We start from the raw sequence: 23,755 nt of genomic DNA, 5'->3' as shown, positions 1-23,755 counted from the left end.
CTAGGGCGACACTATAACATTTATTTATGATTACAGCATATAAATTATACCTGTATCGGTCTTAAATTAGCCAAAGCCAAAAAGAAACAGACAGAGTGTAAAACTAATGGACTGAAATTTCACTGAATTATCTTATATTCATGGCAAGTGAGAAGATAATAGAAAATTCCACAACCCAGGGGTATTTCCAGTCTGTCACCCGTCCAATTACTTACCCTGTCGACAGGGTTTACAGTCCTTTCCTTGTAGTATCAGTCCCAAATCATGCTGAGAGTTAGGACTCATGAAACTAGAGAAATAATATTCCTGGTTTAAATGGATCTTTTGAACAATTTGTCACGTTTTTGCTCAACTGGACTAACCTTTATAAAGTGATTTGCGATTATCACAATTGATTATCACAAGGAAAGTACAAGTTCTCATTGTACAATTGTCGAAGTTAAGCCTTGTTGGGCAGGGTTAGTATTTAAATGGGTGACCAGTTGGAAATACCCCTCGTTGTAGGCTTTTCTTTTTTTTTTCTTTCCTCTTCTTTCTTCCACATTAAAAATTCGATTTATTCGCGAAAATCCTACTAAAATCCTACTAAAAATTCTTAATTATCTCAATTTGCTTTTTAGTTATTCTGAGAACATTTACTTATTTTTGTTTTAATAAAATGTTTGAATTGTAAATCTAAATTATTTGTTGGTCCTACTCAAAATCCAACTTGAGAATCCAACTCGAAATTCTAACTCAGAAGTTACTTTGTCTCACTGTATAAGTAAATTTGGTTGATTATTTAAGGTAGTCCGTAGGGTAGTCCGCGGAGTAGTCAGTAGGGTAGTCCATGGAGTCGGAGTCAGTGGGTAGTCCGTGGATCAGGGGTCAGTGTTTTCAACTCAGCCGACAAATAAAGCTTTGCTAAAACAAATGATGTTAAACTTTCCACACTTCAGTTCAATTCACTTAGTTTGATTGTCATCTAGCTGGTAATCGAAAGCAGGCCGAAAGGCCAAGAGATAGTGTTCCCATCAGTTTCAAAATGATTTCTCTCGCATATTATTCCATTTTTTGTTTTTGAAGGTTAGGGAAAATAATAATATCATTGGCTATAAGCCGAGCGATTTTTTCACCAAATCTTACTCAGAACTGGTCAAAACTCAACGAAATTGGGGTTCAGCTTATAGCCGAGTATTTCCGCCGAAAAAAATTCCATGTACTAGAAAAGAGTCTTGAATTTGAATGTTCAATTATACATCTATAAGCCGAGCGATCATTGACAAACGAAAAATAACAAGCGTTTGCAATTTATTCTTTGCCATCCCCTTTTATTTAAGTGACGACTCCTTAAAAAGCCATTTAGTTTAAAGAAACAACGTTAGGAATGAATATTTAGGTTGGAATTCGTCATCCTTCGGCTCGCTTTGGAATATTTTCTGTCGGCGTACGTGATAGTCTTTTGAACTGTCGAGAGCATTCGAAATCCCGCATGTCAATTCCCACTACACTTTCTACCTGAGACTGTTTCTGTTCCTTCGCCTTTCAAAGTTCAGTTAAATTGCTGTATCACTGCTAACGTAACTCTTCAAGAGAAGGAATCGACCATTGTTTTGACTTGCTGTTGCGACACCAGAAATTGGCCAATTAGAAGCGGTCGTTCCCACGGTCTGGGTAAACATTGTAACACGATCTGACAGAAATCGGCTGGATTCAGAAATCAGCTTATAGCCGAATAAATACGGTATTTCAAGAAAACTGACATTAATACAATATTTCGCCTGCTAATAAGCATGTTAATATTAATAATAATAATAATAATAATAATAATATAATAATAATAACGGCTATATTATTCAACTTTTCTAGAAATGCAGGTTATCAAAGAGCAGGTCTTATTCTCTTGAGGCCATAAAACACTTGCACGTATTGCGTGCCTATATTTAACACGAAACGAGTGAATTCATTTCGCCCACTACAACTCTTTTCCGAGTTAAAAAGGATTTAACTTTAACGCATGTTAAGATAAGATAAGAGTATCGCCTGATGCATACATACCTGATAAAACATCGCGTTTTTAATAATTTGTAAAAATATAAAACCTACGTTCGGAGAAGCATTGCACGCTTTGGCAAAAGTTTTCATTGTGTTCACATGTACTGCATCTGGTAAATTCAATCACCTTCCATCCCCTAAAGTTATACCTGCCCCTCTCCCTTTTAAGATTAAAAAATAGTCTTTAATACAACTAAGGGCGTTTCACTCCTAACCATTTCTCATGAATAAGAAACACTAATAACCTGGCTTCCTGTCACCTTCATCGCTCCTGGGGGATGTTGATTAAACTGAAGACCGAATACATTTCTGAAACACAAATTCTTTGGATGTACACAGATATATCGTGTAGAAGTTATCATACCTGCATAATAACATGAAAAGCCATCTACAGCGTCACCATGGCTACACCTGCACGAATACGAACCGCGTTTATTTACACAGGTGGCGAGCTGATCACAGTAATATGTATTTCTTTCACATTCATTAAGATCTAGTGAACAGAAAAAGTAAACTAGCATGAGTTTGGAACTCAGTTTCCAATGAAAAGAAATGGATATCTTGACGTTATGGTTCTCGTCATTGAACAAAATGCGCTGTTATGCAGTTAACGACTGTTTTCTGCCTGTGTTGTGCCCGAGTTGGGTACCTGCCTTAGAACAAATAATATTATCTATCTAATAGTTACTGATCGCTTGTTTGCTTGATTGTTTTCGCGCGTATGCTCAGTCACTACCTCTCCATCTATCGCTTGACCATCCCTTCACTCGTTTTCCACCTTCTTACTTTATTTATTTATTTATTGATGTATTTATCTTTCCTTTTAGTTTTCAATTTGTTATTTATTTATTACTAACTTACTTATTACATACCTTTCTTACAAGTATACTGATGACAGTCGCTACACTTCACGTCATTCCACTTGTAGTTCAACTTCAAACCAAGGGCGTGAACACAATCTTCTTCTCTGTTATTATTAGGCTGGTTTTTAGCCCAAGCTGTAAAGTTCGCCCGTCCAACATCCGCCCAAGTAAAGTCACCTTCTGTTGATCTGTCGTTCAATCCCAGCCACGATTTCTCGCCATTATGTCTGTGTTGGATGTAAACATTTTCCTCATTGCTGTTCACATCAACAAGAACCGAGTTTGCTTGTTGACATTTTGATAGCGCATTGGTCCAGTTTGTGTAGGTTTCGCTCGTGAAGTAACAGAAGCCGTTAAAATAACTCCATCCAGGTTCACAAATATCTGCGCAAATATTAAATATATTCATATGTTAGTACCTTGTTTCTAAAGAGAGTACTAGTAGAGTTGCCTACATTCTTTCGTTTTATTTTCAAATGTTTATACTTGTACACTCAGGCTATCTGTAAATTTATAAGTAGCCTAAAAAATAAAAGGCTAAACTTTTTAACGGTTTCATTTCCTCATAACAGTTTGCAGGCAAACTGCACAACAAACGTTTGGTAATCCAGTATATGTTGTAGTGGTTTTGACATTTTGTGTTTGTATATCTCGCTTACAACATACTCATCTTAATACATCTTGACTTCTACAGATTCCCAGGGACAGTCCGTTTTAAATCACCACATGTTATGTAGTATATACTAACCTGTAAGGACCGCATAACTCACTGACACAGGGTCATATCTGGTCTCGTACAACTCTTTAATGCAAACTCTAAATCCAGAGGCGTTCATGTTCTGTAAATCAAATACCATACTATAATAACAAATTGAAAATGAGTTCCGCAGTTACGGAAATAACAACAATCAATTTGTTCTAAGCCTGCAAAGCGTAGTTTCCAAAATCTACAGCCTTATTCAGATGTTTGGAACAGCTGTTCATATATTTAAATACTCTAAAACTCAATCGTTTATTTTTCAATATATTTCACTGAAACATGACTTTTCATGGATAACTTCAAGACAATGTTATTGTGTTGACAATTTATATTGTCGTTATTAACTGGCCGTTTGCCTTAGCTACTGGTATATAACAGTCAAGTTATATTATGTCTCTCAGTAGGAGATATTGAAGTAATTTTCTTTAATGTGACAAACTTACCTCGATCCACGTGGTAATACCGTTGTGAACTGGTGCTAAGTTTCCGCTGGCCGTTGTGCTGTGATTGGCTGATACCAAGACTGATGGTGTAATGTTATAACTTCGCGTAAACGGCACAAACTGTAGAAGACAACAAAATATCATTAATACTCTAATAAACCTTCACCCACATCTTTAACCCCCCCCCCCCCCATCCCCCACCCAACCTCTCTTTAGCCCCAAGCCCGCCATGCACCACCTTCTCTTATAACCCCCTCTCTATTCTATTTAAACCCTCAGACCTCCCCCTCAAAAGGTAAGATACAATAGCCCATTCAACAGAAAAAGAATTGTTTATAAGACCCAGGTAAATTAGTGTATGCAGAAATAATTCCGGAGGAGGTTGAGAATTGAATTGTTTTCTGCAGTTTCCCTGATGAGGTCAGGCCGTACTTGACGAAATATTGGAAGGAAAATATGTTATACTAGTTCAATTCGCCTACCGTACGGTCAGCCTTTCTGTTTCTTTATTTGTTTTCTGCATGCAGTTATAATTAAGTCGTCTGAACTAGTTATCCTCATTTCAAATCGCTTAAATTATAGGTAATCATAGGTAATTACATGATTCCCAGTGCAATTTGGCATAAATAAGCACCACTAAATTTTTCAAAGGCTAACAAAATTGCATGAGTCAGTACGGTGAGTGCAATTTGTAGTCTTTGAAAAAATTGCGAGTGCTTGTTTATCCCAAATTGCACTAGAAAAATCATGTGTTTACTTATTTTAATTATTATTAAAATAATTTTCATAAAAAAATGCGAAAATTTACATGCGCAAATCTCGTACATAAACAATTTATTCAACTCGGCAAATATAATCACGCGTCCATTCAAAACGAGGTGAAAGCCCAAAAAGCGTATTGATTTCTCAATGTTTTAAAAGTTTTTAGCCGAAAAATTTCGGCTAAACAGTCCAACGTATTGTCTAAATAAAAGATTTTGGGTTTAATCTCTTCCAGAGATTTTCTTGTGCTTCTAATACTTGTCGAGCTTTGATTGGGCGCTTTCGATTAGACGGCCAGCCAAGTGAATCTGTTTCGCTTTTCATTACAACACTTCCTTGGACGAAACAATTCTCTGTCCCGTACAGTAGAAAGCCTATAAGTTGTGTTCTCAAAGTACAGTGTATCAAGCGAAGTAGTCATTACTTTGAGGCTTTCTGGTCAGAATCGTCACCAATGTGTTGTTTTTTAAATCGGCGAATTCGGCGTACATAAATTCGCTCAAGCAAAGCGTGAAGCTTAGTCGGCTTGTAGTTTCGTTTTCGTCGGCAATTTCCTTCTTAAGAAATCAGTTATTCCAAAGAGAGGACCAGGCGGTGTTGCACAAGCTTCACGTGACATTTTTCGACCGATCATATATCACCTTGGTAGAAGCAATGGCGGGATTTTAAGAAAGTCTAATCTTCTTCGTGCAATTCTGGCGAAACTTAAACGTCTATACGGAACGTTTTCTTGGAGCTGGAAGAATAATACCTAGGCCAGTCATCTGTCAAGTTTTGAATTAAGGGAAGCGATTTTGCTCTCAAAACTAGTCGATTGAAATCATGGTATATTGTAAAGGTTTGGTTAGCTCACGCGTTCGACATCCATGAACATTTGCTCATTCCTTGACAAACAAGTATCAGTACTGTAGATTATTTGTGCATTGCAAAACCCCGCCGTTTTACCGGTCAAATTTGGACTTAAAGTTGGGGTTTTTTCGTGATATGTCTCTCCGCTCTCTTCCATTTCGCCGCACTTCGCGGGAGTTGATGTTGTGATCTCTGTCGATGTTTTAACAGGAAAATGGCCTGAATTGGTACTCCTGTTGGTTGTGTTTATATTTTAATGTTTACTCTCTATTTTTGTTTTTGTAGTGTTTTAAATATTATTCTTTTTGGGGCGATATTCGGCATGTCCGATTATCGGATTGATTGACAAGAATCCCGGCCACAGGCAGTTGAACTATTGCTCCCGCAGTCGAGGAATAATTATCCTTCACCCAACATACTTTATGAACGAGAAATACACATGTATTAACACTTATCCTTCGCGCAACACGCTTTAAGAACGAGAAATGTACATGTATTCCACTTATCCTTCGCGCAACATGTTCAACAATGCGAGTGAAAACACTCCAATAAATGTACAATTATAACCCAGCGAAAATCCATCAAAACCCATGAAAGGGCGAACTGCGTTGGCCTGTAATACATCGACGTACTTCATACATAACTCGACATTTCTGAAAAAGAAAGCGCCAAAGATAAGTTCGATTTTAGCCCGTTTACTTCGATCAGAATCGAATATAATTTCCAATAGTCGACGAACCGCGATGTTTCCACTGCAAATATGAGCTGTTCCGTCGTAAAATGGTGCCTTTATGAATCCAGCAATATGTATCTATGATCATCTATAGGTGCTACTTGGCTCGCGAAAGATTTCGTCCGATATTTCTTTCAGCAAAGGAATTCCTTCTTGCATCGAGGAGATGTTTACAGATCGGCGATCAGACGATAATGAGTAGAATTGAAAATTTCTACCGCCATGCTTTGCGAGTCGTGTCCAACACCGCCTGCGAGAGAACCAAAAACCGTGCTTTTCAGTGCTTTGGTGTTTAGAGTTGTCTTCTGGTCCTCTACTGTGCTCAAAACGCCAGCCATTTATTTTTTTACTCGCCTCTCGAAGCATATCCAAACTTCGCGCCGTTTTATTGGCCCTCTGTGGATGTCTTTGTTTATTAACCAATCAGAATGCTCTGTTTGTTTCTCTTTTTTGCACCGAATTTCCTCATTTCTGCTTATTATGGCGGGAATAATTCAAATATAAAGAAATGTTTCTGTATCTTGAAGTCTCTTGTTACCCAAAGCACATTTGTAATATTACCTCACAGTAAGCGTTGTTGTTTTCATCTGTTGGTGGGTTTGTGTTTGGAAACTTCACAGAGCCATGTTCAGTGAAGAGCGGTTTGTGTAGTTTAGAAAACGCCATCCAGTTCTGCAAGTAAAATGTGGAAATGACAATGATAGAGTAGTTATCACTTGATTGTTGAAACGTTTTCGCTTTTGCTTTGATTTAGCATTGCTACGCTTTCTGATTGGTTTAAAAATCTCGCGGCACTTTTTCAAGCAATCAGAAGTAAACCAAACCCAATCATGGCTTCCTAACACACTTTTCCCGCGCTTCGTGCTGGCTACAAATAGTTGCTTCGAGTTCATCGGTTCACTGAATCACCTTGCCCTTGTGATTGTCTAGAGTTATTACCTTGGTTATAAGCCAAAAAAAGAACTTTATGTTTTTGTTACCTCGTAACCTTCAACTGTAGATAAACTGATCAATAAATTAACGATAAGTACAAAGAGCAAAGAGCTTCACAAATTAACGTTTATCCTTTCGTGACCGAATATAATTTATGTCACTACACGGTACCAGACCCGGGGGGGGGGGGACACAAAAAAGTTTTGCACGGGGAGGCTCCGCCCCAAGGTCTTACCCCTTACCCTTTTATATACCATTTTTACAAAAATGGTACCCCTTTCGTATACCTTTTACCAAAAAAATGTACCCCTTTCATATACCTAAAAGACATGGCATAGACTTAAAACAGGACGTTTTCTTATCATTTTTATGTTGCGCTTTATAAATTAAAATAATACAGTCATGAAGTGCGTCTGTTCGAAATATTTTAATTCAAGGCCCTTTTAAAACCCTAAAACACGGATTTACATACCCTTTCATATACCTAAACTTGTGAAATCTCTACCCTTTTATATACCTGAAGCCTGAAAAAAGTCCCCTTTTCGGGTAGCCTCTCACGCAGTCGTTCTTTGGGGCGATCGTGTTTCACTCCTCCCCACGAACGCCTGCTTAACCGAGGCCAACATTCCTTTCCCATTGTTTTACTCGCCAGACAACCTACCAATCACCATTGAGGTATTGTCTGTCGGTGAACAGTCAAAATGATTGTTATAAAATTTCCTGCGAATTCCGTCGTTGAGATACGGCATGCGGGCTTGAATATTTCACTTTAGTTATGCATGTTACGATGGCTAAAACACCAGAAAAATCATTGATTGGAATAATTCAAGTGCTTTTTGTGCAACGCTTTGATTAAGTCATCTGCTGGAAGGGTTAGAAGTTATGGGAAAAGTGCAGTTGACTCGCCTGGTCCAATCGACTATCTGTGAGAACATCAACAAAATATCAACACAGTGGATCCGCACTGCTTCAAAGAAGAGATCTCTAGTATTTCCAAGTCAATAAATCGAAGGGTAAAACAACAATGAAACGACCAAGTTGACGAACGCCTGGAGCTTAGAAATAGTGACCACAATATATATATATATATAATTCACCGCGCGGCCAGTGAAGTATTTTTCCATTCGGTATAAATACTTGCCCTTGGACGATTCTCAACTTTGAATGTTGTGTTAAAAAGCTAGCTTTGTATTTTTCCCGTCGATAGTTTGTCGGTCCTTCGATCAGTAGGGTTGCGACAAATATTTTTCCTTCGAGGAAACGCATTTAAAACGATAAATTAACCACGCACCAAATTAAGCGAGCGATTAACCGTATCCAGCAAATTAAGAAATTGCTTTCATCTGAATGAATTTAGGCGAAACATCCTAAACTTGGAACCACACGGTGCTAACAGCTCTGATGAGCGGCGGAAAGGAATGTTGGCCTCGGTTAAGAAGGCGTTCGTGGGGAGGAGTGAAACACGATCGCCCCTAAGAACGACTGCGTGGGAGGCTACTTTTCGGGCGGAACCTCCCCGTATAGGACATTATATGGAGTACTCCCGCGGGGTACCAGACTACCAAAAGGACTACTCAACTGGAATACAATAAGCCTAACACGTCAGATCAAAGCAAGTGTTTCATTAATTTTTAAGGAGAGGATATTTGTTCATTTCGTTCATTCCAAAACGTTTCGAAAAATAAATCATTTGATCACATACCACATTAATATATTCATGTTTTCCATCAAAGTTTTGCAATTCACGGAGACAGACTTTAAATGAGTCCTTGGTTACATCCTCTGTCCAGATCAGTGCGGCATCATGCTCCTTACCAGTCCTAAGGTGCTCTGACGTCACCAAAACTACAGGCGCCTCCTTAAACTTGTCCTGCGATGAAAAACAGAGAAAATAATCATAAGATGACTTCTGATAAGATAATTACGCCACGTTGCATGCAGTTAGCTGTAAAGTGTGTTGAAATTCTAATAAAGATGTAATTCAAGCAGGGGGGGGGGGGGGAAGAAAGTCGGCACTTTTCTTTGAATACATAGCAGTGCCTGGAAACGGTGCGAGTCTATGTCAATCAAGCCGTTGCTAAGAAAGACGTCAAACCAAGGTTTTGTTTTCTCGGAAAGATTTAAATATCAATGACTGCGTGCGTGTGAAATGCGAATAGTCGCGGTGTTTGCGTTTGATGTTTTACGCCTAATGTCTCACGTCACTGAGAATGTTTTGGCGGCGTGGAGTAATAACCGAAAAATTTCTCACGGTTGAAATTTAACAACCAAAAAATGGGAAATAATTTCGGAACCATTGGAGTTATTTTTAATTAGTATAATTCACTAGCCTTCTTTTGCCAGACTGGTCACCGTTATTACTGTTCACGGTTGACTTCAAAGGAGCAATCAAAATGCAAATAGCTATTGTGTTTTGTGCACGATTAAGACCAAATCATGCGAATTAAACAATGAATTTTGTCAAGCTATTCACTACACCCTTAGTAACCATTCGATAGCTACTGCGCAGTCTCGGTTGCCCGGCACCGCTATGATCACTTTTTGAATCGTGTAACAAAGGAAGTTTCTTCCCCCCCCCCCCCCCCCTGAATTCAAGCTTACCTTTGGAAATGTCATATCTTCGCAGTTCGTTCCAGACCACCATTTTTTAATGCTAATTATTCCCGTCATTACTTCGGGCGTTGCTCCTTGATACGCCATCCACTCCACAGTCGCGATTGGATTAAAGTTGTTTCCATTCCTCCCAGATTGCATGGCACAGACTGTAAAATTTTGTGTATTCAAATTTTCCGTCCACGAGGTGATAGCGTGGTGAACTGTTACTGAGTCATTCAAGTTCATGTGATTCAGTGTTATTTGAACATGAACCTGTTTATCCGGGTAGAACCGGTATGGTGGGAATTCCACTGTCTTGCAGCTTGAATCACACCAATTGGGAACTCGGAGAAGCTTTACACGGCCATGCGCAATTGGAAAGCCTATTGTTGAATGGTAAAGTTTTTATTAATCTGCAAACCTTATCACATCCGCCCACCACACCATTTTAGCAGCTGAATTGTATTACATTTATTTCTCGGTCCTACTAAAAAACAACCCATTAATTAAATTAAATTTACAATATAAATAAGAATAAAAATAATAAAGTAAAGTGCATGGCTGCCCAAAATAACCACCATTGGCTAACAAGATTGGGCAGCGATACTTAGTGTTTATTACAAAAATTTATAAAAGGGTCAGGTGTACTAAAGATTGGGATAACAACTTCACAACACACACAAATAATCCAAGTTGGCTTAAAAAATTTACTAAAGTCATAAATAAGAAGATAAGAGAATTTGATCACCGACAAGACTGTTAATGCAATTGACACTCACGTGAACATTTTACCCTTTATATAAGTTTAAGTATTCTTCTTTAACCCTATTCAAACCGGGCTTTTTTTGGATTGTTTCATACGAAGTAACTTTCAGAATATTTTAGCAATCACAACGAAACTTAGATGATACATAGTATGTACAAAAATCTATCTTTTGGTATACGTCGCGAGGGATGATGACATCACAACACGTGACAATGACATCATAATGTCATAAGAACCGCGGTCTGGGATCCGCCATCTTGGATTTCAAAATTTTTCTAGAAAACCGCCCAAAATTACTGCAAAGTACTGAAAATAAAAAAAAACTGTGCTTAAAATCCCTAAATAGGTGAAATAATTGTATCAAAGCTATTTTTCATGAAAAGAAAGACGAAAATTTCAAATTTGGGAAAACATGCCTGTCAAATTGCCGTTGCCATGGTGACGTCAAGTTCCTGACACAACAACCTATCCTACCAAATCATTCCTATATAGCTTTTAGATAAAGTCACAAAGTTTGGCAGCGTTTGGTTAAATATTGAAAAAGTTATAGGTGGTTTTCACTGTCACGCCGCCAACAAATAAATCCAAAACTATTGAGTCCATAAAAATCAAGAATATTTCAAGCTGTAGAAAACTACTATATAAACTATTTGTCCAAGTCTCAGGTCTGTACGTTATTCCGTACTCGAGTTATCCGTCAAAGTGTTTCACGCAAATTTAGAGAGCACAGTATGGAATCGCCATGTTGGTGCCCAACTGCTTGGGCTCCAACATGGCGGACGGAAATCAACAAAAACATCTGGCATTCACTTCTGCTAGAAAATGCGGTCAGATCACCATCATGAACAAGTAAACATTCAGATAAACACTTCTTGCAAAATCTCAAATGTTCAGATCGTTAAAATCACAAAATGGAGCATTTTTTTAAGCATACGTGACAGCCTTTTGGCGGCCATATTTGATCTCGTGTGGCGAGAAACTCCGAAATTCAAATCGCTCTACCTTAAAGACGGCGAATGCTATCGAGTTAAAAACCTTCAACAAGATATGTATTAAGGACGTCTAATAGCCAGTGAAGGATAAAAAAATCAAAGGTGTTACGATTCTGGATTTTAGAATTTTGATGACGTCACGTGAAAACCAAGAATAGGCGTTCAAAGTCGACGCGGGTACTTTTCGCCCTCCCCTCCCCCCCCCCCCTCCCCCCGTCTGGATAGGGTTTAGAGTTTAGAACCCGTAAGCTATATCACGATAACTGATTACCTACCCTCACAGCTTCCTGGGTGATAAATGGTATTATTGTCATATCCCTTACAGAAACTAAGCTCATAAAGACATTTGTCGTCGTATGTTGTACCATTGGCGGTACACACTGGATCCTGATAGGAAGGGCAGTCTTCGTTACACACGCAGCGAGCTTCATGTGCACTGTAGGTCTTACAGACACCAAACGACTCACACACTACGCCCAAACATGGATTCAAGTCTGTAGAGGGAAAATAAAGGGATATTCATTTTGAGCTTTCTTTTAAAATTAATGAAAGGAAATTAAAATAGTCACCTTCGCCATAGCACGGAAACTCAATTTCTCTTAACTGTTTTTAATTTTGGACATGGGAAACTTTTCAAATGAAAGATATCATAATTCAATTTATTACCAACCTCCAATCACAACATAACTGACTGTCAGGGGGTCGTGTTGACTTCCTGTTCCAGATAAGTCCTTAACGCAAATTCTCATGGATGTCAGACGAACTTCCTACAAAGAAAATGTCAACATTTTTAGTCAATTGATTTGGACTCAATAACTCTTTTCTAACAATCGTCATTTAACCCTACCTCAACCCAAGCTGTTATCAGGTTATTCTCCGGCGGAACATGACTTTTCACTTGTCGGTCATATTGATGACCGACAGAGACTAGCACAGCCGGGGACTTATAAAAAGTCGTGTTATACTGAACTTCCTGAAAAATAAGAAAAGAAACACCGTTAATTCTTGAAAAAAAAAAAAACACTTCCCGAAATGCCCTCCCCCAATCGTCCAAATCCCATCCCTCAAAATCATTTCTGAAATAAGCCCTTCTGAATATAAGCAGATAAGCTTACTTTCTTATTAAACTTGTTCTCCTCCCACGTTGTTAGAGAATGTTTGAAAAGACTGAGAGGCATTTTTGGATTTTATCCGATTTAATTAGAGAGATACATTAATGTATAATAGACATTCGTAGTATCCCGTTAAAACTGAAACCTAGAACATTTTTAACCCTTAAATTACCACGCTTCTGGGATTTTTTCAGCAGTTTTCTGGGCTCAGGCAATCTTTTGAATTTCGTGATTGCATATAAGAAGCTTAAGTAATTAATATGTGCTGTTTCAAAACACTGAGGGCTCAAACTTGTATTGTGACGTCAGTATTCATCCGTTGCTTCTTTGATAAGCGAGCACACGGGATCGAATCTGGCAAAAGTTTCGTTTATAAGTGTTTTTCCTAGTCATTTTCCATTGCAGAAGCTCCCAGGCTGGCATCATTAAGCTAGTATGGTGGGTAGAGGCAAACTTCTGAAAGAAACCAGAGGTGAGAGATGATTTGACGATGATTGGAACGCCAAAACTATTTGTATTTGAACATGGCGGTTCATGAATGAAATTGTCCCTCTGGCCGTTCTGTGGATGGATTCCGAGACCTGCCAAGGCAATTTGGACAACTTTTGACTTCTAAAGAATGCAGTCGGTGCAATGTTTTGCCGGTAGGATTTGGTGGCTCGAAACTTATAAAAAACGTATGAAATAGAGGTAGGTGAACTTGCATTTCGCCGACAAGGCAGTTTTACCCAGGCATTCCTTTCGGTCGCCAATAAGGAAATTGCAGGTTTGCAAGCATTGCTGTAATCGAATGGTGATTGCTCAGTCTGCTCAAAGATTGATGAGAATTTTTCTTGGTGAACGGAAAGGAATAGGCTCAAAGTTTGCTGCAAATGTACACTTTTGATTCAGAATTACTTTTTCATTAAAAACACTGGAGGCAAAGATGTATGTTTTTGCTGTTGTTCTTTGGAGTAAAAAACGGGCATTTTCGGATTTGCTTCAGAAAAAAAAAGCAATATACAACGGAAATCTAGAACTGTAGTCAGTTAGTTGGCTTTTAAAGCTATGAAAATTATCACTTTGCCATAACAAGGGATCATTACTATCATGTGTCCAGATATGCGAAGGCTGCAGATTTTTTAATCACTGCTGGTATTTTCTACGCAAATATGCGTTGTTGGTAGTTTAAGGGTTAAAGGTAAACTTGCACAATAAAGCTCTTTGTATGTACGCCCTCCGGAATATAAGCGCTTCTGAAAAGGGCGTTTAGCAAATCTAAACCTAGTGCTTATTTCCACGATTTTCATGTAGTAAGAAACCACGTGATTTGGAAAAATGTATTTTTAATTTAGTGGGTAATAACCTGCCTCCATTTCAGTTTTGGGATGGTGTCATTGAAGGTTATCAATGTCACTTACTTGACAGAATCCATAGTTATTGTCCGCCGTAGGACTGCCGCTGTTGGGGAAGTACACTTCCCCTGTTATCGTAAAATTTAGCTCGGACGCTTTTCCGGTGAATGCGAACCAGTCCTGGGAAAAAAGAATCACTCAAGATGAAATTAAAAAGTATACACTTCAAGCATTAAGTGTTCGCAAGAAATGACGAGATTGAGAAACTGTTGTGAGGAATATTAATTCATGTAGTGCCTGATAAACGTAGCTGTACGCTGTGGTATATTGAAATTCCTGTGTCTTGATTGGTTCACAGGCCAAGAAATATGAGCTCATATACTATGAACTGCAAATATGGTAGGAGTCTACGCGTCAACGGAAATAGCTGGGGTGCTCAAATACTGCCATTATTTTAGCGTTTCTAATAAATCAATTTTTTCACTAGCGCATGTTGGATATGACATAGTTACAGCTAACTACCACATCATATCCAACATGCGCTCATGCAATAGTTGTTATTTATTCGAAACTATAATTCCGTATATAACGCATTCAACCAATATCTTTCAAACGGTTAAATAAAAATTTAAACTTGCGTGATTACAATTTTTACAAGTCATGTACCTACCACAATAGTATCTTGGTGTTTGCCGTCAAACACCAAGAACTCCCGGATGCACACTTCGAAACTTCCAGGTTTTACATTCTCCAGCCAGACGTACATTGCGTCATCAGGCTTTGTGTCACGTGTGTACTTAGCTGACACAAATATAGAAGGTCTTCCACCAAAGCTCTGCATTGTGTTCATAGAAATAAATGTGTGCCAATTAGAAAACATTATTAAAAGACATTTTCGAGATTAATATCTATAACAAATTATGCCATCTTACCTGAGAGAATGTGACTTTCTCGCATTTAGTTTCTGTTGTCCAAATGCCATTAAAACTAACACTTCCATGTGACAATTGTGGTTGATCTTGGAAAGCAAGCCAGTTAAGGACTCCAGTTCCATTTGTTCCAATGCCTGACTCACGTGCACACACCTTGAACCCACGTGTACTGACTGATTCAACCCACACAGCAACAGGCGAGTGAACACGTGAAAACTTCTCACCATGGCTTAATGTTACATGTACTTGAACCTAAAAATCCAAATAAGATACAAAAATGTCTGAGTTCTCTATCTCTCTCTCTCATTTGACATCTTGGAGTTTTTAACCCGTTTTTGTTGATTTGGTTTCTGCATTTGGGAGTGGAGGAGCTGAAGGGATCTTCTGGATGTTTCTCACGAATTAGATGAAAGCTTTACAAGGGCAAGCCAGGGGCGGATCCAGGATTTTTCAAAGGGGGTTGGCTGTTTACTATCTTGTTTAAGCCCCAGTTTTTTATAAATATAATAAAATACTGCAATATCACAGCAACAAACCGATGAGTGGTGCCGGATCTATTGAAGACCTGGATCAGTAACTAAGTTAAAACGGAAAATATAGACGGCAAACTGATCCTGACGGCTAAAGCGGTCAAAAATAAACAAAGTGGATAAAAAGAAAAAAACTAGAATATATAGAAAAAACTTTGCCCTATATTTCGGTTTGGAAAACAAACCTTCCTCAGGGGCTGGGCGGAGAAAAAAAATGAGAAAAATAAAAGGATCGTTACAAATAGAAAAATTTAAAATAAAATACTAAACAATGATTGGTTCTAACAAGTGTCAATGACGTGTTTCGTCACGTCTGTTAATTCCCAGAGGATGTAAAGTGTTTGCCTTGTTAATTAAATGGCCTTCACGAGCCTTCCTGACTGAGTCTCGTTTGCTGCGTATAAGTTCAAGCGGGATGAGGTGAACGTCGTTTATGGAATGGCTGGGTTGGTTGAAATGAATAGATACTGGTGTAGGGTCATCAAGTTTATGGTGGTTGAGAATGGATATGCGGTGTTGTCCGAAGCGTTCGTTAAGTTGACGTTTGGTCTCCCCAATGTATTGATGGTGGCATTTTTTGCAATCGATTAGATAGATAAGGTTTTTAGAGCGGCAAAATATGTTGTCAGTTATTTTGCGTGTCTCGTTGGTGTTGAAGAAAGTGTAACGATCCTTTTATTTTTCTCATTTTTTTTCTCCGCCCAGTCCCTGAGGAAGGTTAGTTTTGCCAACCGAAATATAGGGCAAAGTTTTTTCTATATATTCTAGTTTTTTTCTTTTTATCCACTTTGTTTATTTTTTACCGCTTTAGCCGTCAGGATCAGTTTGCCGTCTATATTTTCCAGTTTTTTATGAGGGGTATCAGGCTTTTAGACAGGATTTTTAAAGTGGGATTCCAAATTATTTTGAGTCCATAGTTTATGGGGCTGCAAGCACCATGCCCCTAGTGGGATCTGAGGGTATGCCCCCCAGAAAATTCTGAAAAAGTTGAGCCTCGTAGACGTGATTTCTGCGAGTCCGAGCAGCTTTAAACGTCTTTTAATTGAGCTATTAAACCCCTGTTTTCATAGTTTGACAAAACAGTATTCTTTCTTCTACTTACCTTGTTTAACATTGAATTGTATTTGGGACAGATACTCTAGTTTTTTTATGAACAGCGATTGAAATTTGAAGTCGACAATCCGCATGCAAGAACATACACGAAATAACAGATATGCTTTGTTTGGCGACACCGGAAACCGCGCAAGAAAAACCTCTGGCACCCAAGGTATCAGCCACTCCGCCACGAGCGTGGAGAATTTTTAGCCCCTGGCAAAAAATGTGGCCTGGTAACGACTTGGTGATTCAATGCTTTGAGCTGCTTTGCTTGTGAAATCGCTTCGTTCAATTTTTATTCATGCAAAGAAAACGATAAGAAAACTTACTAAAAAGATGCAAATGGAGAAGAAATCATGCCACCAAGGTTAAAACAACTCTTGAACGCTAAAGGAATGTATTGAGAAAAAAAAAATCATACACAATTTTTTCACCTTACCCAGTGCCTTGTCCTTGATTTTATCATTTAAATGTGTTTATTTTATTTTTTCTTGTGGATCAAGGGGGTGGCAAGCCACCCAATCCATCCCCCCCCCCTGGATCCGCCCCTGCAAGCAAACATCTAATAATGTGTTTCATTTTCCTAACCTAAAAAAACTGAAGACCGGGCAGTTAAACCAAACGCAGTCGTTTGAGTACATAAACAAAGCACCAGTCTTTGGGAGAAATAAAACCCTTACATTTTTTTTCACAAAATACAATGACCTGAGAGCTAAAATTTCCACCAGAGAGGCCACGCAAAATTCACCAACCAGTCTGTTGGTTGGTTTTCTCTTTGGGAATTTTCGGTAGTCTTCGGACATCTTCGGTTTACTTTTTGGAAATTTTCGGTAGTCTTCGAACATCTTCGGTCGCATTCGGTAATTTTCAGTATTCTTAAAAAATCTTCCAAAATGATCAGAAAAAAATCGTCGGTATACTAAACAAAATGATATTGACCTTTATGGAGCCGTTTTTGTTTCTTTTTGGATAAAATTTACTGTTATAGTGAACTTTTAACTGTTCAAGTTAAATGCCAAAATTTAACTGTTTCATGTTACAGGGCCAAAAAATGAAGTGTTTAATGATATCGAGGTACCCCCATTCAGCCCCTCCGTTTATATTCATAACGATATATATACGTACCGTTCCTGATCCACTGAATGTAAATGGAAATACAACGTTCCCACAACGTGGTAATCGACAATGTTGTGAAGAAAGGCAGCTACCGCTGCAGCCCCATTCTTGAAGTGTTTCAGATATGTTTAAGTGTCCAGTTTGCAATGGAATTCCTTTTAGAAGCAAAAAAAAACAACAACAAAGTTTGTGTTCAATCAATCAATCAATCAATCAATTTATTAGTGTCATGGCACAAAATGAGATTGCCCTCCGAGCACCCTATCGGCCGAGCCAGAGGCTTAATGTAAAAAGCGCACGACAGTTATTAAAATAAAGTATAAAAACAATAGGTGTTGTTAATGTATTGCAAAAAGGGCTTTTGGAGCAAATTGGGTTGGGACTGGTGGCCTGGTCGTAGGAAAAGTGCCACTAAGGTGGCGTGGGAGTCATCGTGGGGGGGGGGGGGGGGGGGGGAATCGTCGTTTTAAGCCAAGCGCATACCCCTCTTCCCTCGGGAGGTGCATCCCCCAACTCAAATTTACCAAATTCTCCCCAACAGAGTCCGGTGGTTCCGTTATCAATTTGTGCATAACTAGGCATCTCAGACGAACCTGCTTTGTGTTTCTTTCGAGTTGTCCTTTAGATGTTGTAGGACAAAAATTGTATGCTCTTGAAACGCCGTTGACACAGCTAATGTCAAATAAAATCTAAACAGATTGCGGGCCAGAGTAGCGTTTTGGAGAAATGATTTTCTTTGAGAGTTCTTTATCATTTTATCCCGCGTACGATCCTGGTAACACGATGTGTGTCTTAAAAACCACGTTAATACTGCGCTTGCGATATTTTCGGCACTGAAATGATTTGGGGGGCTCCCCCCCCCCCCCCCTGCCACTTTGCCTGCTCTGCCGCCAGTGCCAAATTGAAACCATGCATGCGCAGTGTTACTTGATTCAGAAGTTTTTAATTACTTATTCCCGATTCAATTGAAGTCATGGATGGCAAATTATTGTCAAAACTAGACTTTCCTTAAAAAAAAAACTTCTCTTCTAAATTTGCTGTTCATGTATGCTACTCGGTGTTATTTACATTTTATAAAGTGCCTTTCATTGGTTGTTTGGGCTAGGTTTTATTTTTTTTTAGCGAGGTAATTTTTTTTATTTTTGCGAAGGCTGGAAACGCTGTTAACAAAAAAAACTGCGAGAACTGAACTTTAATACGTAATGTGGCGTGCCCCTGTGCAGTCCCAAGGGGCACGCCTCGACATTTGTTTATTTATATTTGAAGAGCTGTAGTTAAGTGTTTTGCACAGTCTAGTTTCGCATAGTTTCGTATAGTTAAACGAACTCTTTTTACGTCCGTCGTTGATTTATCCGGAATTAGGGGTAAGTGTCTCAGTCTTGTTTTGTTTCGTTTTGCTGTACCTTCAGGAACTAATACTAGAATTATTTATCACTGGTTTGCAGTGATTTGACGAACACTCGAACTGTAAGCCGTCAACTGCTGAACGCAAATCGAACTTGTACAAAACTCCGATAAATAAACAGTCAAAACAAAGGCCTACAAAGCATATACTGATAAACACAAGGCCAGTCCTCGGCAAATTTTTGCCTCGATTTGCTCGTTTTCGAGGGTTCTGCAGAATACGAAGTCTTTTCAGAGGATTTTCGAGGGTAAAGGACAACATCACAGAAACATCGCTTTATTTACGTTGTGGTAAGCCGATGCTTGATGTAAGTCAAGTGCTTTTGTTATTGTGAACTGCGGGTTTTCCATCGAAATCGCTAGAATCACTGAACGGATTATATAAAGTAGTCAAGGTCCTAAAAGTGACTGATCCCATTGTTTATGTCAAAAACATGCATACAGTATGCCAGTTTGCAAATGATTATAGTAAATGCAAGACGTTTTTTTTTTTTTTTTTTTTAAATCGCTTCAATGGTGAGAGTTTTCACTGCCTTTGGTATTCTTGTTCTTAAATAAAAGGCTTTCATGGACAAAAACGTGCTAAAATTGGCGGTAAACCGCCATTTTGAAAATGGGCGTGATGACAAGTACATTTTATTTGCAATCGAATTAAATCGAGTGATGAGTGACTAGCCCCCATAAAATAAACAAAGAGTGGTCTTAGATTGCAGCGCAGGCAAACTAGAGTCACGTCATTTTGTTTCGTTTAACGTGACGATTTCAACTTATGAGCTTTTTTCTACGACTTAACTCGTGACTGTTGGACACATGGTCAATCTATATCGAGAGTTCTGCAGACTACGGGGGCTTTCAGAGTCGCGTGTTAGGACGATATCACTGTGATATCACACGTATTCAAGTTATGGTTTAAGCCGATGAAAATTACGAATCTAGTCGACTCTTACGATGAGTCAAGTGTTATTGTTATTGTTATCGTGGACCGCGGGTTTTCCACCGAGGCCGCTAGAATCACTGAACGGATTATATTAACAAATTCAAGTAGTCAAGGTCATGAAAGTGACTGATGTCATCGTTTCTGATAGACATGCCTGCAGCATCCAAATTCTCAATAGTGAATAATAACAAGAGTAAATTGAATATGTTTTAACTTAAATCTCTTAGCTGGTAAGAATTTTATCTGCTTTTGGAAACTTTGATCCTGAAAAAGGCATACACTGACAGCAGAAACGTTGTAGAATTGGCGGTAAAAACTGACATTTTGAAAATGAGACGAAATGCAGCGTGACGACAAGTACATTTTATTTGCAATCGAATGATGAGTGATGAGCCCACAAAGAGTAATCTAAGATTCCAGCACAGGCAAACTTGAGTCATGACATTGTGTTTCGTTAACGTGACAATTTTAACTTATGACCTTTTTTCTACAACTTAACTTTTAAAAAATCGTGACTTTTGCGTGAACGTAAAAAGCACGCATAAAATGCTTATCCGGCCAAATAAAACAACAACAACAAAACAAGCGTAAGTTAAAAGTTGGATACTTTAGGAACTTTAACGAAATTTTCCTAAATCTGTGGCCAGGCATTTTCACTAACACAAAGAAGCTTCAAATGATTTACGACTGAGCTGAAACACTGAAAGGATTTCTGCAATCGAGTTACAAGGAAAAAAAAACGAGGTTACCTGACATATTTTTTATGCTGGAAGGACATGTAGCGTAACATGAGAGCGTTGAAAAACACCCCTTCCCCCCTCTTCCCCTCTCACGGTCTCTTCTTGTCCTAACAATCTTTGTCCTTTTTCATAACAGGAAATGTTAAACAGTCTAAAGTTGAACGTGATTTCCCCCCCCCCCCCCTGATAAGGGGCGTGTGGTCCTGTGTTTTCATGACCTATCGAATAAGTTTCCTCATCAATTACGTCAATCAACAGAAACTAGCGCGCACATTAAATACCGACATCACTTGCGAAATAAAAGGTATGCCGGATAAATTTTTAGATATAATGCAAATTCAATTCCTACACCAAATCTTCAAAAGGGTCTGAATGGGGTTAAGTGTTTAGTGTTATTTGTCCATAATGTTTAGTGTTTGCTGTTACATTGGCCAATTTTTTTAATGTTTACTGCTTCCAGAGAAAATACTGTTAAATGTTTGAAGGGAAAAATTTAGCATTGTAAATCATTATCTGCTCTTCAAAAATCGGATAAAATCACTCATGAACTTAAAGAAAATTTTCGGATTTCTCTTCGGAAATCTTCGGCAGTCTTCGGGAATATTCGGTAGTCTTCGGAATTCTTCCCAAATGATCGGAAAACGGAAATGGCCGAAAACATTTTCAGTGATACTAAACAAAATAATATTGTCTTTTTTGGAGAGCTTTTGTTTCTATCTGAATAAAATTTACTGTTTCAGTGAATTTTTCACTGTAAGTGTTAAAATGCCTAAAATTTAACTGTTTCATGTTACAGAGCCGAAAAACTAAGTGTTTAGTGTTATCGAGGTACCCCCCATTCAGACTCTCCTTGAATGGAAAAAAATATTTAGAATCATAGCGAGAGAGTTAAAGTCGTGGTAAGCAGGCGACATAGGCTTAACGTTTTTAACGTCTGTTAAATTTTAACGCTTTTGTTCAAGTGGATTTGCAGGTCAGGTGAAATCACTTTGAAAACAGTGACAGATGTGCACTTCGAACGTGTATCAAGGATGACTATAAATTCCTGCGCAGACAAGTTTTATTCCAGGTACAAAACATAGCAGCCATGCGAAGTTGGACTTAATGCGCACTTTAATTTATGCGTTGTTTTCTTTTCCTTTTGTTCTGTTTTTCCTTTGTTCCTTAAAAATCACACTAAAACTCATTTGTAAAACAATACAGTTCAAGAACCTTAGTGATTTCTAAAAAAAAATCATGAAAACGATAGGTGTATTAGTGACTGTTTGTTGTCTGTGTTTTTTCAAGAGGGGGTTTCAAGGGGATTTGCTAGTCAGATCTGTCTCAGGGTCACCTTTGTAAAAGCAGGTTTCTTACCATAAACAATATTTATCACGAAACGAGAAGATTATGTCTTTGTTAACAACAGAATAACAAACGAGTTTTGGCATCAATTGTAGTCTGTTTTTGCTGTTGCTCCATGGTCACGTGCGCGTTTTAGATGGAATTTATGTGTTGTAAAACAGATCTTTGTAGTTAACGGCGGAATGCTCTCGGATGCTTTCTCTAATTTTCTCATCGCCTTGCTCAGATGTGACAGGAAAAAGCGCGTTTTCCGCTTTCGAAAAAAAAAGGCTACTTTTGAGAATCATGATTTCGACTCTTTGCATCAAAAATGTTTTAATACTCAGGTTTTCATATACGTGCTTGTGTACTCGTTTACGGCTATTCTTAGAAATCTAAAGACATAGCTAGTATTTGTAAAAGGTATTAACAACGGTTTTTTTCTGGCGTGACGAAATCGCATTTTGTAAACAAAGATACGTTCCCAGAAGTAAAATTCTTAGTTGGTGGAAGCCATTCTGCATAAGAGGCGTTATCTTTTGTAGTCGACAAGATTTAGGTACGATAAATAAAAAGAATTTCAACGGAACGTTGAATAATATTGTTTGGGCTTTACTTGGAATACTAAAATTAAACGAAGGATTGAATATTTTTTTGGCTGTATCTGTAATTTAAACAAAGAGTTATTTTACATCCCATTTTATAAAATTGACCAGCATCACGAACGATTAGGTTTTTGTGAGATACAATTAATGTGATTGGATCGCCGGGTATGTTTCCGTTTCATTTATGTCAGTCAAAAGAGATTTGAACGCAGACAACATTTGGCGTAGATTTGCAGGTCAGGTGAGGACCCTTTGAAATCAATAAATTGTTATGTAAGTGGATTAGAGACTGAATAAGAGTTCTTGTGCAAACGATTTCTTGCATTGTGGAGTTTATAGTATCACTTTATGGTTGGACATGTTGTGCACTTAACCCATCTATTTTTTTTTCTGTTTCCTTTTAAAGTCCCACGTAAATACAGTGAAGTGCAGATACCTATCATCATGAATAAATAAATAAAGTAATAATTTACAGATGTAAATCGTACCACCGAAAATATAAAATCGATGCATATAGTTGCGCATACAAATTCAACACAGCAAACTTATTTGTGACCGTGACTGTGTGTCTGTATGTAAATGTAATCTTAGCCCCATATGTTAGAGATGGCTATTTCAGGTCTTTCAAGAGGATGACAATCCGAACAAATGATAGCCAGAACCAAAGGTCAACTCTGTATAAGCATGTTTCTATACAAAAATAGCATTTATCACGAAAAAAGAAGATTATATCTTAAATAAACACTTATTGAGCCAAATGAAAAATCGAATGACAAACGTGTCATGGCATGAACGTGAAGTCTATATTTTGCTATTGCTTCATAGTCACGCAGATGCAAACTTCAGTTAGAAATATTTCCGTCTCAATGTATCTTATTTTCTAACAGGGGTATTTTG

General features: G+C 38.2%; 2 protein-coding genes across 4 annotated transcripts in view; both read right to left on the bottom strand.

Moving 5' to 3' along the window:
- The window catches only part of LOC144664796 (uncharacterized), a 65,428-nt gene that overhangs the window by 19,244 nt on the left and 22,429 nt on the right, over nucleotides 1–23,755 (bottom strand). The gene's annotated exons all lie outside the window — the stretch shown is intronic.
- The window catches only part of LOC144664642 (uncharacterized), a 43,427-nt gene that overhangs the window by 17,914 nt on the left and 1,758 nt on the right, over nucleotides 1–23,755 (bottom strand). For both annotated transcript variants that reach the window (XM_078525808.1, XM_078525807.1), the window contains exons 2-15: nucleotides 17,859–18,004; nucleotides 15,109–15,360; nucleotides 14,847–15,011; nucleotides 14,243–14,356; nucleotides 12,578–12,703; nucleotides 12,401–12,497; nucleotides 12,006–12,224; nucleotides 9,979–10,355; nucleotides 9,080–9,247; nucleotides 7,006–7,116; nucleotides 4,101–4,220; nucleotides 3,646–3,736; nucleotides 2,907–3,281; nucleotides 2,399–2,527 (exon numbers count right to left, since the gene is read on the bottom strand). In XM_078525808.1, coding sequence (XP_078381934.1) covers nucleotides 2,399–2,527; nucleotides 2,907–3,281; nucleotides 3,646–3,736; nucleotides 4,101–4,220; nucleotides 7,006–7,116; nucleotides 9,080–9,247; nucleotides 9,979–10,355; nucleotides 12,006–12,224; nucleotides 12,401–12,497; nucleotides 12,578–12,703; nucleotides 14,243–14,356; nucleotides 14,847–15,011; nucleotides 15,109–15,360; nucleotides 17,859–18,004 — 2,490 coding nt within the window. The remainder of the gene's footprint in view (nucleotides 1–2,398; nucleotides 2,528–2,906; nucleotides 3,282–3,645; nucleotides 3,737–4,100; nucleotides 4,221–7,005; nucleotides 7,117–9,079; nucleotides 9,248–9,978; nucleotides 10,356–12,005; nucleotides 12,225–12,400; nucleotides 12,498–12,577; nucleotides 12,704–14,242; nucleotides 14,357–14,846; nucleotides 15,012–15,108; nucleotides 15,361–17,858; nucleotides 18,005–23,755) is intronic.

The sequence above is a fragment of the Oculina patagonica genome, chromosome 9 (genome assembly GCF_052425735.1).
Source record: "Oculina patagonica isolate OP01 chromosome 9, crgOcupat, whole genome shotgun sequence".
In the NCBI taxonomy this organism is placed as follows: Eukaryota; Metazoa; Cnidaria; class Anthozoa; order Scleractinia; family Oculinidae; genus Oculina; species Oculina patagonica.
This window is presented reverse-complemented; position numbering and strand designations above follow the sequence as displayed.